Source organism: Augochlora pura, chromosome 6 (genome assembly GCF_028453695.1).
Source record: "Augochlora pura isolate Apur16 chromosome 6, APUR_v2.2.1, whole genome shotgun sequence".
In the NCBI taxonomy this organism is placed as follows: Eukaryota; Metazoa; Arthropoda; class Insecta; order Hymenoptera; family Halictidae; genus Augochlora; species Augochlora pura.
Genome location: NC_135777.1, coordinates 17,002,253 through 17,018,416, shown reverse-complemented (window position 1 = coordinate 17,018,416; position 16,164 = coordinate 17,002,253). Strand labels below are relative to the sequence as shown.

At 37.4% G+C, this 16,164-nt stretch overlaps 1 protein-coding gene and 1 long non-coding RNA gene across 4 annotated transcripts; one reads left to right on the top strand and one right to left on the bottom strand.

The window, feature by feature from the left end:
- Positions 1 to 4,357: 4,357 nt before the first annotated feature.
- LOC144471414 (uncharacterized) lies at positions 4,358 to 4,914 on the bottom strand. Its single transcript, XR_013494271.1, has 3 exons — positions 4,805 to 4,914; positions 4,648 to 4,696; positions 4,358 to 4,534 (listed from the first exon to the last, which is right to left on the bottom strand). It is a non-coding gene; the product is annotated as an uncharacterized LOC144471414 (long non-coding RNA).
- A 1,567-nt stretch (positions 4,915 to 6,481) lies between these two features.
- LOC144470876 (solute carrier organic anion transporter family member 74D) lies at positions 6,482 to 15,684 on the top strand. Of its 3 annotated transcripts, none has more exons than XM_078182463.1 (10): positions 6,482 to 6,534; positions 8,168 to 8,428; positions 9,793 to 10,005; positions 10,343 to 10,601; positions 10,914 to 11,055; positions 11,353 to 11,638; positions 12,203 to 12,395; positions 12,771 to 13,011; positions 13,326 to 13,752; positions 14,180 to 15,684. In XM_078182463.1, exons 2-10 carry the CDS (start codon positions 8,170 to 8,172, stop codon positions 15,094 to 15,096), a joined length of 2,937 nt encoding a protein of 978 aa, XP_078038589.1. In that variant the 5' UTR covers positions 6,482 to 6,534; positions 8,168 to 8,169; the 3' UTR covers positions 15,097 to 15,684. The 3 variants fall into 3 exon arrangements, with proteins under 3 accessions (XP_078038589.1, XP_078038590.1, XP_078038588.1); XM_078182464.1 differs by lacking the exon at positions 6,482 to 6,534 and adding an exon at positions 6,672 to 6,908 and having other exon boundaries at positions 11,356 to 11,638; XM_078182462.1 differs by lacking the exon at positions 6,482 to 6,534 and adding an exon at positions 6,672 to 6,908.
- The last annotated feature ends 480 nt before the right edge of the window (positions 15,685 to 16,164 follow it).

The window sequence follows — 16,164 nt, the reverse complement described above, 5'->3', positions numbered from 1 at the left end:
AGATTCAACCGCAGCCAAACACCCTCCACGATACTCTATTAACAGTTTAAAGCGTATTACAGTCGCGACGCGAGCTTGTTTCGAGTGTGTGCGATGAACCTGGTCAAAGCTCGACGGCTGTGACGAATATTTTTGATAAATATGTTACGGTCGCGAGATAGTTACGCATGCCGAACGCGGTCTCCTCGATAAAATATCCGTTCCGGCTTTGACGGCGAGCCGAATATTATTATTTGACTGTTAACATGCCGAGTACCGCGCCACGGTTACTTTTTAATCACACTAGTTTTTCGGCTAGGTTTTCAGAATTGATTTTCAGAAATTTACTAGAATATTTATGCTGTAAAGAACTGTTGTCGCAACGCTGAATTTTTTAGTTTTAATTTTGTTAATTCGTTTATTTTGATTTCGTGGGAATTTTTTATATTAGCGACGTAGATGCATTGATCACTGATTGCTATGGATCGAGGAAATACATTTATTCGTAATTTTCAAAAAAGTGGAACTATTAGGATAATGCTGTGTCAATTTTGACGAAACATGCAATTTACTGTATTTTATTATGATATTATATTATAAAAAAAATAGTTAGAATATAATGAGTTTTATTTTGTGTTACGTACTTGTTTTCGTGATCTCATTGACCACTTGCACTAAATAATTGTTCAATTCTAATCTCACAATATTTTTAAATTAGTTCTGCTCCTTATCAGAGACCTAAAATAATAATTATGCAATAGGAAATTTGTATGGAAAAAAATCATGGATAAAAAATTGAGTTTGTCATCAAAGAGTAGTCATATTAGAATAGCTAGAAGTGCTTTGTTTACCAAAAAACATTATAAATGACGGAAATATTTGCTACCATTATCGACGATCAGATTTCCCTATTTTAAAGAATCGAGGTCTCTGATTCCCATACTTGACAAGAATGCCGAAAGATCGATCAAAAATCGAGTACCACGAAGAAGGTCGCAAGAATGGCCGCCGACACATAGATCACGCGAAGGTTTCGTTTCCTCTAAAGCGGTGCGTTATCACTTTTTGCACAGTTGACTGCCAATTAGGAGTATCTGAAAGGTTGGAAGTCCGGGTAAGCTCGTTTCTGGAAAACGGGGCCGGCCGTTTTAGCGGGGAACGCCTAGCGAAACAGGGAGAAAGAGAAACACAGGGGAAGAGATTTCGATCCGAGAAATCTCTCTCTCTCTCTCTTCCTCTCTTCTTCTTCTTCAGCTTCCTTCTTTGCCTTTTTTCGGTGGAAATAAAACTGTTGTATCTACTAATAAAGGCAGAGTCTTACTTTTAAAAGCGCGTACCGCTGCATCCATGCGGCTCTCTCTTTCTTTTATTCGCGGTTCACTCTCTCACCTTCGTTCTGCGTTAAAATAGGAGGGATTAGTTCCTATGGTAGCACGGGGGCTTAAGCATTGATGAGGTTTTTAAATGGGTTCCTCCTTTGACGATGGTAAGAGAGAGAGAGAGAGAGAGAGAGAGAGAGAGAGAGAGAGAGAGAGCGAGCGAGGAAGACGCGGCCCGCCGAGCCAGCCGGGCGAAGGGGGGGACAGAGTGGAACGATATTTACCGGCAGATTAAAAAATCGAGGGAAAAATTAAGTGTTACGGGGGCACGCCCCCGTCCGGGATTTAATTCTACGTAATCCTCTGCTAAGATCGCCGAACCGACTACCATCTCCTGACCCTGCCCCCGTCCGCCCCCTATCCACCTAAGAAGGTCGCCCGTGATTTTCAACCCTCCGCGAACAGGATCTCTTTCCTTTCTTTTTTTTTCTCTTTTTAATCTTGCGCTAATCGTTTGAGACCACGCTTTCAGAATGTTCTCGATTAGGTACGTTGTAAGAGCGCCGTGATACGCTCGACGTACCTTGTAAAGTTTCCTTTAATATCAATGGCGGGATCCTTATTAAGATATCTTCGATGCCTTATTAGTGAATCTTGAGTTTAATCTCGGGGAGTCTGAAATGAACCGTTAACGTTAAGATGATTCTTATTTTCGAAAATGTATAAATAGATAAAGAAGTGAACATCAATTTTTCTAGCATTTGTTACATTTTGTCGACGATTATTGAAAAATACGACTTCGTATGTTATTAATAATAGAATAATAAAATAAAGATATCTGCAACGAATTCCACTAGTACGCTAAATTTTGAACAATTCATGAAGCTATTAAATACATTGTTTATACAAATTACGTTCATAATACCTAAGAAGTAAGCAAATATTAATTGACCAGAGATACCAGTGACCGAAATCTTTTTTTCGCACCACGAATATTAGACACAGGAACTGACTCCGCCGTTCTTACTCTCGATCCGAGTGAAGGTTTATTTTTTTATGGAACGAATTTTAGGGTCGGAGTATTTGTTACGGGAAACGCGAAACCATCGGAAGCGCGACGGAAAATAATTTGATTAAAGGCCGCGTAACGATCTCGACGGTGAATCGACTTCCGCGGAAGTTGTAATCACACGGAACATCCTGCCTCGCCGACAGTTTGCATATAAAATCATCCTCGAGCAGTTTAGCAACGTTGGCTGATGGAAACTTCATTTCGGGGCGGGTTCAGAGGTTGGGTCTGCGGCGGGTCTTTTTCCCAGCTGCTTCCACTCAAATAATAATGTGGCTTAATTACATGAGGACAAGTCGATATGTTAGCGATACAAATATTTAGAGGGTGGACGGCGAGTAGCCGTGGAACGATGTTATTAGTAAATTAACCAACATCAAAGAAAATGCTAGCGATGGTCACTTACTCTGCTAATGGAAAGCCTGCATCCTCCTCCGTGAGATATCTATAGATGTACTTACGTACGCCTGTACAGATACATTTCTATATTTCTCTCGTAGCGCTCGAGACACCCCGTGTGATCGCTGTGATTACGTATAGTAGAGCCTAAGAACCCTTCGCCGACCACGACGCGGTCCTCCGTGTAATTAATCTTTTTAATCATTCCGCCGATTAAATAAGAATTACTAGAATAATTATTCTAGAATTACTAGAATAATTAAAATAAATTATTTTCTTTCCTGTAAAATATATAGATAACAACGTCAAATATCTTTTTACTATGACGACTGTTATTTTTCTTATTATTTTGATGACTGTACAGCAAAATTTGTTACGAGCTGCTGGTAAATATCTTCTTTTTATCTGTTACGATTCTATACAGGGTTATTAGCAAGATTAAATGATCATAGATACATTTAGACACAATACGATGGACCTGATTGTAAAATTAAACTTAATAAAACCATTACAGTTGATATTAGACTACTAGCCTAATTGCAGCTCATCACTTTTTCTATAGAACACAGAAACTTTCGATTTTGCATAAATATCTTCAACTTAATTATTGCCATTTCAATTCTCACCCCGTAGCACCCTGAACAGCAACGAACTTACGCGGCGGTTTCTCGACGTCGCGTCACAGGTTGATCCTCCCCGTGATCCTGAAGCACGGTTATTCATTTATCACCTTGAACCAGCATGATCGGTTAAGGGGATGATGCATGCCGGGGGGTGACGAGGACATCCGAAGGCCCGCGAGGACCTCGTTCCGCCGATTTTCTGGCATCTCTTCTCGCGCCGTTACTCCGGGGTCTTAAGGGTGATTTCTTTTCGTTCCTGGCCCCGGCAGACTAAATTTCGCGCGTTAAGCCCTGGGTGTAATCCTGCCCTTAATATTCAAAAACGTGATCGCCCTGCCAAGCGTCCGGGAGGAAGGAGCTGCTGCCCGGAGGAGTCCGGGAGCCACGCTCGTCCGAACGAACTGGCGAACGGGGGAAGCTTTTCATATGCTAATTGGCATTCGTCATTTTCTTATGGCGACGACTTAAGTGTGCTTAGGCGTGCTAACTCCTTTCCCGAAGCGTTAGACCGAGGCCGAGCCCGTGAGGCCGGCCGCCATCTTTGAAATTGGACGCTATCTGGATTTGCCCTGATAGAACGGAAATTTGACTGCTTACGATGAATACGTAATTAGTATCGCCTCTACGGCTGCTTCCGTCTGTTACCTGCTACGTGAAAATGCTCGTACCGTGATCGTCTTACTTCGTTGCTTCGTTAATATGTTAATTATCTAGTCATCCATAGAAGAGCGTGGACTATGGTCACATCTCAAATGATATTATTTGAATTAATGTTTTAGGAAATATAAAATAATTCATCTGGAAAGTTTCAAGAAGAATTTCACAGCTACCTTAAATGATTATAATAATATGTTATTTTATTTCATAATTATTTGTACGTCTGTGATCACTTCTGAAACAACGTTTTATTTCAAATTTTAATTATAATTTTATTTTATAATTACCTGAAATAATTGCTTGAGGTAAATGCGAAATTTTACTTAAAAATTATACGATACGATATTATTTATAGAGTGTAGATAATATAATTATTTGAGTCTGGTTTATATGTATTGACATTTTCATTTACATCTCTGCCGGTTAAAGGGACCAATATGACAATGTTAAATGACTAGACTGTAACAAGTCAAATTGTTTACCTGATCCTGAAACGAATTCTATCATAATTTTCAGTTTTATTAAACGAATTTATGAATAATCTGATCTATTTTGCTAAACAGATTTACGATTTAATTTTAGAAATAATAGTATACATTACCTCGTTGATATTCGTGAGTGTATAGTATTTTCTTAATTGTGATTCCCTTCTAATATCGAAATAATGAAGTATAAAGAAAATTAGTTGTAATCGAGTTAAATATAAATTGTATTTAGTACATGCCATTGTTAAATGTATTAGACAACGTGTTACATACCTGTACCGCATGACTAGTTGAAAGAACATCTCATCTAGGATAATATTTTCATGGATATTTTCAATTCATAAATGTTTCATTCAATTCTTCTTCTCAAACCGTGTTATAGTTTGTCTCTGCAAATATTTGTGAATAATCATATAATAAACTGAAAATTAGTAATCGAAATATACATGTATAATTGATAAGTACGGTTAAAGAATAAACTACACCAACTATTCGTGTACTACTACCACATATTAGTAGTATATATTAATACTATACGTTAGTACTATTTTAACTATAAATCATATATTATTTACTATATATGATAATGAATACGTTAAACATATTATATTAACCTAAAGTTTCATTAATGACCTGGAAAATCTATAATTTATAAATAAACTAACGTGTTCAGAAACAGTAGCAAAATAACAACAAGAATTGATAAATAAAACAGTAAATGATTATATGTAGATCTAGATATATTTTTGTAATAAAGACCATCGTTCGTGTGCCGCGTGTGTGATCGCACTGTCGTGTAATTATGACGACACCAGCAACTTTGTGTGTATTAAGTCTGGCTTGAAGAAACCCATTTGTGATGCAACTGTCTTAATTGAAGTAATTGTCACAGAACAAACGAAGGTTTCTCACATACGATAAGTTAATTATCGTCCCTGCCATTGTGAACTATGCGGCATGCATACGACTCCGCGTATCAAATAAAATCTCACTCGCGTTCGTATACACAAGCTTTTCTTATTTATAAACGACTCTAACATTTTCTATTAAACGAAAATTACGAAAATTACGAAAACAGTGAACTGCTAAAAAATTTAATCGCCAACATAATCCTGTATTTTCGATAATCACATTTCTTTCATCCGCCATTTTTCCTCCATTTTAACACTAGAGCCACTAAACCCGTCGAAACGAAGAATTGCAGATTCTTCATTTTACAATTGTTAAAATTACGAAAGTTCTTCTGCGAGCAGCCGATGAATATTTATTCAGCTGCATTTTGAAATAAAAATTGTACGATACCACGATATACGGGGTCTTCTTATCTGTAAAAAGCAATGCAACTAGTCACTTTCAGCGATGGTTTATTGTAGTGTTAACACTGGACTCCACCACCGCCAATCGAATCACCGGTTTCAGATATTTAATTCATTATTGATATTTGACAGATATTTGACAGATATTTGACAGATATTTGACAGATATTTGATTCAGCAAATTTCCGTCAATTATATTTAGTAAAACTCTTCTTAAATCGAAATAAATACAATCACGTTACATTGATTTAGCAACATAGGGTAGTGGAGCCGGTTACTGTGCGATGGCCGGCCAATTGATTTGCCTTTGACTTGTTTCCGGGCGTAATTAACCTTATATTTATCGAATAAATATTTTATTAAAAAATAAACGAAATAAAAGCATAAGAAAAATATAATTAATGCAATTCGATAATTATTATGTTAATGACGCCGTGGAACAAACCAGAGGCTCCGGGTGCGACCAATGAAATCGTCCGTTAAAGTTGAAACAAAAATATAACATTCCCTAGTAATTCTTGGAAACGTGGTCCCCTCGAGAATACTTACAAACAATTGTAGTCGCGCGTGCACAATCGTAGCTCGAACATTAATCGGTCCGTTCCTCGACAGAGTAACAAGCTACCGGATTTAACCGACGACTGACATACCAGGATACACGTAAATATTTTTGCCAGCGGTGACGAGGTACGTACGAGCATTGCCATCGTCGCTATCGTAGCACATGCGTATATTACACTCGAACTTTATCGGAAGATATCTGAGCGGCGTATCTGTAATAAGATAACGCGCGTGTTCGTCGATTAAAACTGCCGCGCCTGTGGCCTCACGTTCGCGGTGTTGGTGTGCCCCGTTGCTCCGTTTTTTTTTCGTGAAAAGAAAGGAAGTCTATCGTTTCGGGATTCTAAAACGGCACCGTGTCGACAGTGACACCGCGCCATTATGTGATTGAACGGCCAGTTTCGCTGCCGCACCTGTACAAAAAAGTAGCGTGCTCCGCCGTGTGCCGCGAGTGGAAAAATAAAAAGGGAATACCGGAACGATTTCGGATTTACCGAATAGTAAGTGTGCGAGTCGATTTGGTCGGTACTGCTATTCGACGATCGGATATCACGTCGATCTCATTTTCTTCAATTTTCGAAACGGCGCACGGAATCGGTGAATTAATAGCTTACTGGAATCCTCTTCGAGGACGCGTCATCAGGTGATTCATGATGACACATAAACGATCACACACGTGCAACACGCTCCACATTCGTCTCCACTACTAGGTTTATGACATTAGTAGCACGAATTGCTATCGTATTTCACGGACTTTTTCCAAGAGCCACGGTGTCTAGTAATTATCTTTTTAAGTTGCACGTTGGACGCAAGGGACTGTCCGATTCGGCGGTATTTTACGTTTCTTCGTTGACGAGTTTACTTTAACAGTGTTCGCTCGATTTGAGCAGTTGACTTTGCTGGTTACGTATGGACATGTTTCCGATGGATTAAGAAAAGTGTATGGTTTCGTAATCGTAACGGGAATCGTTCTCTTCCCTCGATGATGCAGTAATATTTAACAGTTGCGCAAATGGTTATGACATCATTCACCCCTTCAGTTGATTACACGTTAATAATATATATTTCGGGGAATCGGTACTTTGTAATAACTTTATTTATTAATACTCAAATTAGAACGTCGATTGAATAGCGTTAATCAACGGAGGAGCTTCTTAAGTAGTAAAATGTTTAGTCTTAATTTGCCGTTCATGAACGTACGCAATCAGCTGTCCAGTTATGGATATTATTCCGATGAATATCTTAAAGCAATTTAAATTATAGAAATTATGTAATAACAATTTAGCTTGAACCGTTGCAAAAGTTACAGCTCAGTGTCGCTTTAAATAATGATTCTAATGATTAAAAATGTCATTATAACTTCATTCTATTTTTAATTCACTGAACCCGATCTAAACGAAAATCAAAACAGTATGCGGATTTCTTACGAATTTATAACCAAAATGGTGGAACATAAATTAGAAAAATAATTTGAAATTATTCAAGAATGAATTTTCTGACTTCTGCTAGCTCCAATTGCTGAAAATAATTTTGATTTTATATATAAATTCACAGTCTACTTATTTTATGTGTTATCATACTATCATAGTTGTGAGAACAAAAATCGCGTAATGGATCCGTTAGAGAATCGTATTCGCTTCATTAAAGTGTGCAATATTATACGATATTTTATTGAAGATATCCTCAAGGGACTCTTAATTAGTAATAAACGAAAAGACTGCGGGGTAGTCGATATTCAGACGCTGACTCTGTTTCAAAGGCATGACTATACGGCTTCAAGAGGTGGTGAGGTCGGAAGTGGAAGGTGGTTTGACAGGACCAGCCAACCCGATACCGGACGAGTCGATCGACTGCGGTTGTGCACAACTGCCGTGTCCGAAATTAGCGAGATTCGCGACACGGCGATTGTTCATTGGACTGCTGACATGGGTCGGCGTCATTCAGGGCGCCGCGTACGCGTATTTTTACGTAGCTGGGCCCACGATCGCGAGGAGATTCCAAATCGATCCATACATAATGGGTAAATACTCGTGTGTCTACTATTCGATGTTATCGTTATCAAAAATAGATGTTTGAAATCATCTATTCAATCCGCTCGGAGTAATAGCATTTCATGTAAAGATTATCATTCTTTTCATTCCAAATATGGCAAAAGAAATAGCTTTTAAAATAATGTGCAACAAAGATTTGATTTCAAATAATATTTCAAATTTACACAAGTCTGATTACTATGCACGATTTGGTCCTATTGAATTGTTTAGTTTTCAATATTTTTCTGATACCACTTCTTGTACTATATCAGTACAATATTTTATACAATATCTCATACAATATCTTATACAACTTTATACAATCGATTTCAAGTTACACCATCACATCTTTGTGATAAAAAATAATAATTAATAGAAATAATTAAAAATACATTAATTTCTCTTTAACTTTGAATAATACGGCATTGTGTAACTAATGCTGCTAATAAATACTTGAAAAAACGTTTCTCGAGGGCTTACAATAATTTATGTAAGTGAAACACTACTTCTATGTAAGGCATTCTACAAGTTCTGAACGAAATTTTGAATATTCTGAGTGAAATGAGTTCATAGGCATAATAGCTGTCCACCCCACTCCTATTACTTCAGGCTTGGAACATAGGAGCAAAGTGGACAGTTATTATGACTGTCACCACATATCCTCATATTTCTGATTCCCATCATTCTTAGCTGCATAGTTCCTCCCTTCTGACCACATGCTTTCCTCTACCTTCCTTATAACTTCACCCTCTGACTCCTCCCCATTCATTCTATCTTTCCCTCATTGTTCAATCTTCACGTCCAGCAATTTTCTCCTCCGTCTTCCTTAAGAATCGTTTTCGTCATCCCTCTTCCACCTTCTTACCCTCCGTTGATGTAACCCTCCGCGTGCTCTCCATTCCCCCCCCCCCCCTCACAGCAGAAGCTTGCATAAATTATTTAGTGTAATTATAGAGATAATGTAAATATTCAACATTTTAAATTTGAAATTAATGTATGCATACGTATATTGATTGTTTGGTAAAAGATATTATTACATGCACATATGAAAATCTGAAAATAGTTTGATGTCTAAATTACTGGCAATTTAATACTGTATTTTAAGTAAACATTCTTGGTTCTTTCAAGGAACTATTTCACAAAGTATTAATTTCCATTATCGAAAATATTTAAAACCTATCGTTAATTTTGCTTACTTATTAATGAATATTCAAGAGTTATTTTAATAAATACTGTTGTACTGTGGCAGTTTTTACATTGTAAACGAAATTATTTAATTGAACAATCATCTTGTGGTGATGATGTATAGAGCGAATTATATTTTAAATTATATATTGTAAATTATATTTTGCAGAATGGGTGCTGACAGTACCAGATTTAATACCCTTCCTTGTTGGACTAATTGTCGCATACTGGGGTGACAGGATTCACAGAGTAGCATGGGTCGGGTGTATAATCCTCCTACAAAGCGTGTCATTTTTCATAACGATCATTCCCCATTTGACGCATCCAACGAAAGTCGTTCGAGAGACTCAGAACATGACACGCCCACTATATCACTATGCAGGTAAGCGATCAAATGTAATTGAACTACTACAAACTCTGTTTACTAGAAGCTTTTCCCCATTAAGACGAATGCCGTACGAAGTTCGAGTTCACATTTACTATTTAAAAACTAATTTATAAATTAAGTTATTTTTTTAATTAAATGGCTTTTTTATGAATCATGTTAGCTTGTGAATTAGGTCGCTTCTTTTATGAATCGCGTTAGCCTATTATATAATTAAATATCAAGTTCAATAAATTAAAAATTGATTAATCATCGAAACGATCCTTCTGCAGCAGTAATTTACAATGTAATACTTGTTGAAATTTAACCATTATCGGTACCTTTTACTGTTTAGATGACAATTACGACTTATGTTCCCAAACTCCAACCAACATAGTCGCCAGAGAACAGGAGCCTTGTTACTTTTCACTCGCTATTCTGATTATCATACAAATTATAAGCGGTATTGCGAACATATCATACTTTGCACTTGCCATTCCTTATCTGGACGATAACACAAAGAAGAAAAATATTAGTGGATTTATCGGCGTCGCCATCGCTGCGAAAATTGTGGGTGTTCTTCTAGGTTTCATCCTGGCGTGGGTGTGTCTCAGGTGAGCAAATCTAATCAACTGTTGCAAAGCAAGATTTTCCACCGTATCAGTTCATTAGATAACAATTTCATGTTGATTAAATAATAAAATATAATTATTTATATAAAATTATTTATTTAAAAGTTAATAACGAAAATATGTAAACGTATTTATTATTGATACAAAATAATTAATATAAAAATATTGTTAAGTTCGAAAACTTTTACTTTTTTCTAATACTAGAAAATACTTTATCGAATTCGACGAATCAGACTATTTTTGAAACCAGAAATAATTTTATTTTTAATCCGATTTGCAATTTTGTTGTTACAGGTTAGACACGGTAACGCTAACTGAAATTGATACCTATAGAGAACATATCGGTGCATGGTGGCTGGGACTGCCAATTCTTACATTGTTACTTATAGTACCTGGTTTATTATTATCATGGTTCCCGAAAATGCTGCCATCTGAGGTAATTTCTGAACGTAATAGATTTATACATAAGAAATATTTGTTTAAATTACTTCCTAAAATATGGTTCGCGTTCTACCAGTGAACAGCGGGAAATGCAAAAATCATTGTAATCATTGTATATTTTATGCAATATTCTCTAGATAAATTGCAACAATTTTTATCAATTCTTTAAATTATTCTCGCTATTCTTCTTAAACTATTTTCGTATCAAAAACATATTCACGTATTGAAAAGACCTCATATAGAGAAATAATTATAAACATTATTTAATATTGACGATTGTTCATAATGATAGCAGATTGTTGAACGTGCCGCAGCTTCGTTATTGGACCAAGACAGACGACCGCCTCGTCGATTTTTAAGCGAAAAACCGGAAGACGACGGTTTCTTCACGTCTGTGGGCAGATTATTCGTTAACAAAATTTTAATTTTCATCGTTCTCGCGTATGTAGCTTACATGATGGCATTGATGAATTTTATGGGTTACGAGAATCTTATTATACAATCGAGATTCCACGTATCGAAGCCGATTGGGAAGTTACTCGGTTTCAATGATCCACTGATCTCCAGGCTGACAATAAGTAAGTTGAAATGCAATCCCCTCTAATTTATTAAGAAAAATATTCCATTTTATCGTTTACAACTTTTTTCATATTGGATTATTGAATTTTAAACCTATAAATCTTTTGAATGTCTGAATTTCAGTCCTTTAATTGATGAATTTGAGTATCTGAAATTTTTTAATTCGAATCCTCTTGATTTCCAAAATTGAATACTTTGAATCCCAAAGTATTATTTTTTGAATTCTTGGAATTCTTGGAATTTCTAAATCCTTCAAATTAGCAACTTTGAATCGTTTTAATTTCTGAATTTGTGACACTCGAATTTCTGTATTTTAATTCTTTGGAACTTAAAAATTAGCTATGCGATATATCTGAAAACAGTTACATACTTTCTATATCCAAGAAATATTAATTTGAAGTCCAAGGTCTAAAATAAAATATCAGTACATTTGAATGCGTTTCCATGTTCTCCGAGGAGCAAATGGGGACGATGCTCTTGACAGCATTCAAGATGGAGGATCGTCCTTAAGACAAGACAGCCACGAGTTTAGAACGTGCAATATCAATTCGGTTTCATTTCAGACGTTCTGAAGCCCATTCTGATTGGCCTGATCGTGATGGTTTCGGGCCTGATAATGTCAAAAGTGAAGCCTAGCGCCAGAGGTGTTCTGTTGTACGGTATAATAGTCACGATTTTATCGACCGTGATCATTAGTGTACTTACCCTAACGTCTTGCGAGAAGAAACCTATCGTTGGCAGCAACGCGAAAGGAGAGTAAGTAGATTTGCAATTAATGAAACTCTAATCAAATCTTAATTATTGATTTATATATATATCTTAAATATTGATTTAAGCTAACCATAAACAAACATCAATGAAAATGCATTAAAAAACAAGCTTTACGAATAGGCTTCTCACGACTGAATTATTTATAAATGAAATTCAATAATTTTGTTTTAAATTTCAATTTTAGAAGAATTTGTTACATTCTAATAATCCAAATAATTTATTGAATTAATGATGAAGTTTCTGCCGGGTTTGAACAATATTTTATGAAATTCTCAGTCCTTGATCTTGACTATAAAAAGAACTATTGAACAATTGCCAGTAGATAAAGAATGAAAACAGTGATAACATGTTTATTTTTAGAATTATCCTACTACAGTACTGCAACAGAAATTGCGGTTGCTCGAAGGACGCCGAATTCCATCCTATTTGTGACAGCAGGAAGATGGTCACTTATTATAGTCCCTGCCATGCTGGATGCACTACCTCAGAAATCAAGGATGGCATAACGGTTTACAGTGATTGCTTGTGCTTAGAGGATACAGAAATGTACGAAGGACCCTGCGATCCGAGTAATTGTCAAGCGGCATGGTTATTTTTCGAGGTGAGTAAATTATTCTGATTAGTGGACTTCTAACGTTTATGCATTTTCGGCACGCGCAGATTTTTGAAATGCAAGAATTCTCATTAATACGGACTTTTGTAAAATTACCTATGAAGAAGAAAAATTCTTAGTAATAAAATATTTTAAGAACTATATTATATATATATTTTTAAATGCATCAGGATAATTATCGTTTTAATGTATTAAATATCTATAGTATGTGAAATACTTTTTCTCAATTAGCAACTTACTCACGTTCGCTAAATGCATTGACAAGTCTCGACGATAACAAACAACTGTGCGATCTTTTTCAGCTCGGCACATTGCTGGTCTACGGCCTGGCCGCGTCAATGTTCATAGGAGACTTCTTAATAGTTTTAAGATCAGTGTACAAGCAGGACAAGTCTCTCAGCGTAGCTTTCTGGATGATGTGGTCCGCCATTTTTGTGAACGTTGTCGGGAAGTTCGCGTACGACGCGTTAGCTGACTCAACGTGCCGATATCGGGAATCTCATACAAAACCGTGCCGCCTCCATTCTAGTACAAGGCTCGCGAACTATTTGTGCTATTTGACGGCATCCCTCTTGGCCTTGAGCGTTCTGATCAAATTCGTTCTGTGGTTCTTCTGCAAGAACCTGCAGCTTTACGCGCAGCAAACCAAGACGACCACAACTGGCACCGAAATGCAAAAGCTGCTGTCGAGAATAGCTAGAACGAAGAAATCCAGTGGAAACGACAACAGTGAGTCGCATTGATTACCTCGTTTCAAAAATACTTTGCGAAATTTTATGCGATCACCACGCATGAGAATTTTAGTATGCATTTAATCATAAATACTTCCGTTACCTCTATTACTTTCATTATTTTATTTATTTTTACTCATCTTATTTTCTTTTCTTTTATTTTCTTCTTCTCTATTTAATGAAAGCAAAAACTCTTTTATAACGGTGAATCATTGTAAAAATGAACAATAGATTCTACCTAGCTGTATAAGAAGTCATTCATGACTCAATTCAGAATATAAAACAACAATAAGAATATTCAGAAATTCTTTTCGATTCTATAATGCTTTAGCTACGATTCTCTGATATCATTAGTTTCCAAGAATTCGATTCACTATTCTTAAACAAGACACGGAAAATCCGAATTAAAGAAAACAAATTTACAGACAACACGGTTCAAGTAGAAGTGACAAACGAAGCAGAGCCAAAGCCGCCGGAGGACGTCCAAAGCAGTCAAAAAGCAGACGAGCCGAAGCCGACCGAGTCCGTGCCATTGAAGTACGGTCCCCTGGGTCCAGGTGATCGTCGATCAGGTTCCAAATCGTCGCTGAGCCTGGCATCGCAATCACGACGGTCCGATGTCCGGACACTTGACTCCGAGGACGATTTGAGTAGCAGCGACGGGGAGGGGGCTAGGAAGGATTCTAGCCCGAAGGTGGCCTACAAACCGCTGGAATTAGACTCCGACGTGGAGAGCGACCTCAGCAGCACGGCGCCAAGGTCTCGCAAACGAATCCACAGCAAAGACTACGACCGCGTCTACGACGACACGATCCCATCGGTATTAATGTCTCCGATGCGCCGCGAGTTCCCTGACCCTGCCAACTACGGGGACCCGAGGGAAGCCAGACAGCAGCAGCCGCGCCAAAATGGCTACGTAGACGGCTCCCGGAAAACCAACAGCTTCGAGTACTCGAAGAACGATCAGGCAAGGAGGGGCGACTTCAACGAGGTCGGCATACCTGTGGTCGACGAAAATCCCGCGACGCCACCCAACAGTTCGTTCATCAAAGACGTGAAGTCGCTGATCAACCAGTACGAGCACAAAACTGATCAGCCCGACACGGACGCGGAGTCGACCATGTCCGGGGAAAGTGTACGCGTGCAGCCCAAGATGGTCGTCGGTAGCATCCCTCTGGTAGCTATGGCGCCGACCGGACGTCCCAGAGGCCGGTCATCCTCTGGTTTCAGCAGCTTCAGCGACGGCAACCGACAGGAGGATCGGCCAGAGTCCCGTCAGAGCATCAGCCCGAAGATGTCCGTCGACAAGGGTAGCAGAGGAACGTTGCACACGGACTTTTAGTGCCATTGGTCTCCGGTTTGGTTGTGAGACGAACGAAGCCGAACGAAGCCGAACAAAGCCGAACGACGAACAATCGCGTCGAGTTATTATACTGCCTGTACTTTTTCATGTTTTATATGAGAACGCATAAAAGTATTTTATTTATTTGAAAACGCCATTCTCCCTTCTAGCTGTTCGATTATTGCCATTGCGCGTCGGCGCATACGGTGTTACGTATGACGTTTTCGCGGCGCGGTTTGTTTGCTAAATGTATAAGAACGATTACGCTGGTTAACGAGATAGAAGTTATATGAAATAGTGCAATTTAATAGTAGAGGCTAAGTGAAGAATATGATGCTTGAGGTGTCATTCGGGAAACGTTTCGCAGGGATTTTTTTTTATTAGAGTATGAAAGATCAAGGTTGATGATCCAAGAATGATGACGCGGGCTCGAGACGAGACTTGTTGTAATTTTGGAACGATTAGAGTGGACTCGGTAACGATCATGAAAGAATTCTTCAAGGTGTTATTGTAATTTGATTTAGTTTAATGTATACTGTAAGTATCCTTAGGATAAGAATTTTAATAAAAACTGACAATAAACTTGAAGCGACATTTTATATCAATGCTGTATTGTATTTTCACGGGAATGTGAAGACCGGGGTCAAAAGGGGTTAAAAATCTATGATAGAAATTGCCACAAATTTTGAATATAGGGTGCAGAATTATAAACGAATTTTACGCATCTGTATTCTAATGATATAAACATAATCAATATACAGAGTAGTAGCTCTAAATAAATGTTTATAGAAATATATTTTTATTACAGAGTATAGTGCAACACTATAGCCAATACAAATTCAATTACGTCTACTATGTTAACCATCAAATAACCGTCGGAGAAGTATTTCATATTACTAAATATACGAAAAAGAAATATTAAAAAATCTATTCAAGGTGACGTAATGATGTGTCTATTAAAACAGATAATTAACACTTGTGAGAACGAAAAAGTCAAAGCTGATTGAAATTAGAAGAGTAGAAGGTGAACAGGCGGGTAATTCAAATGTGAAAAATTATAAAAATAAC

Coding starts and splice junctions, on each gene's coding strand:
- LOC144470876 (XM_078182463.1), top strand. CDS start 8,170: ATGACTATACGGCTTCAAGAGGTGGTGAGGTCGGAAGTGGAAGGTGGT. Junction 8,429..9,792: donor AATCGATCCATACATAATGG/GTAAATACTCGT, acceptor TATATTTTGCAG/AATGGGTGCTGACAGTACCA. Junction 10,602..10,913: donor CTGGCGTGGGTGTGTCTCAG/GTGAGCAAATCT, acceptor TTGTTGTTACAG/GTTAGACACGGTAACGCTAA.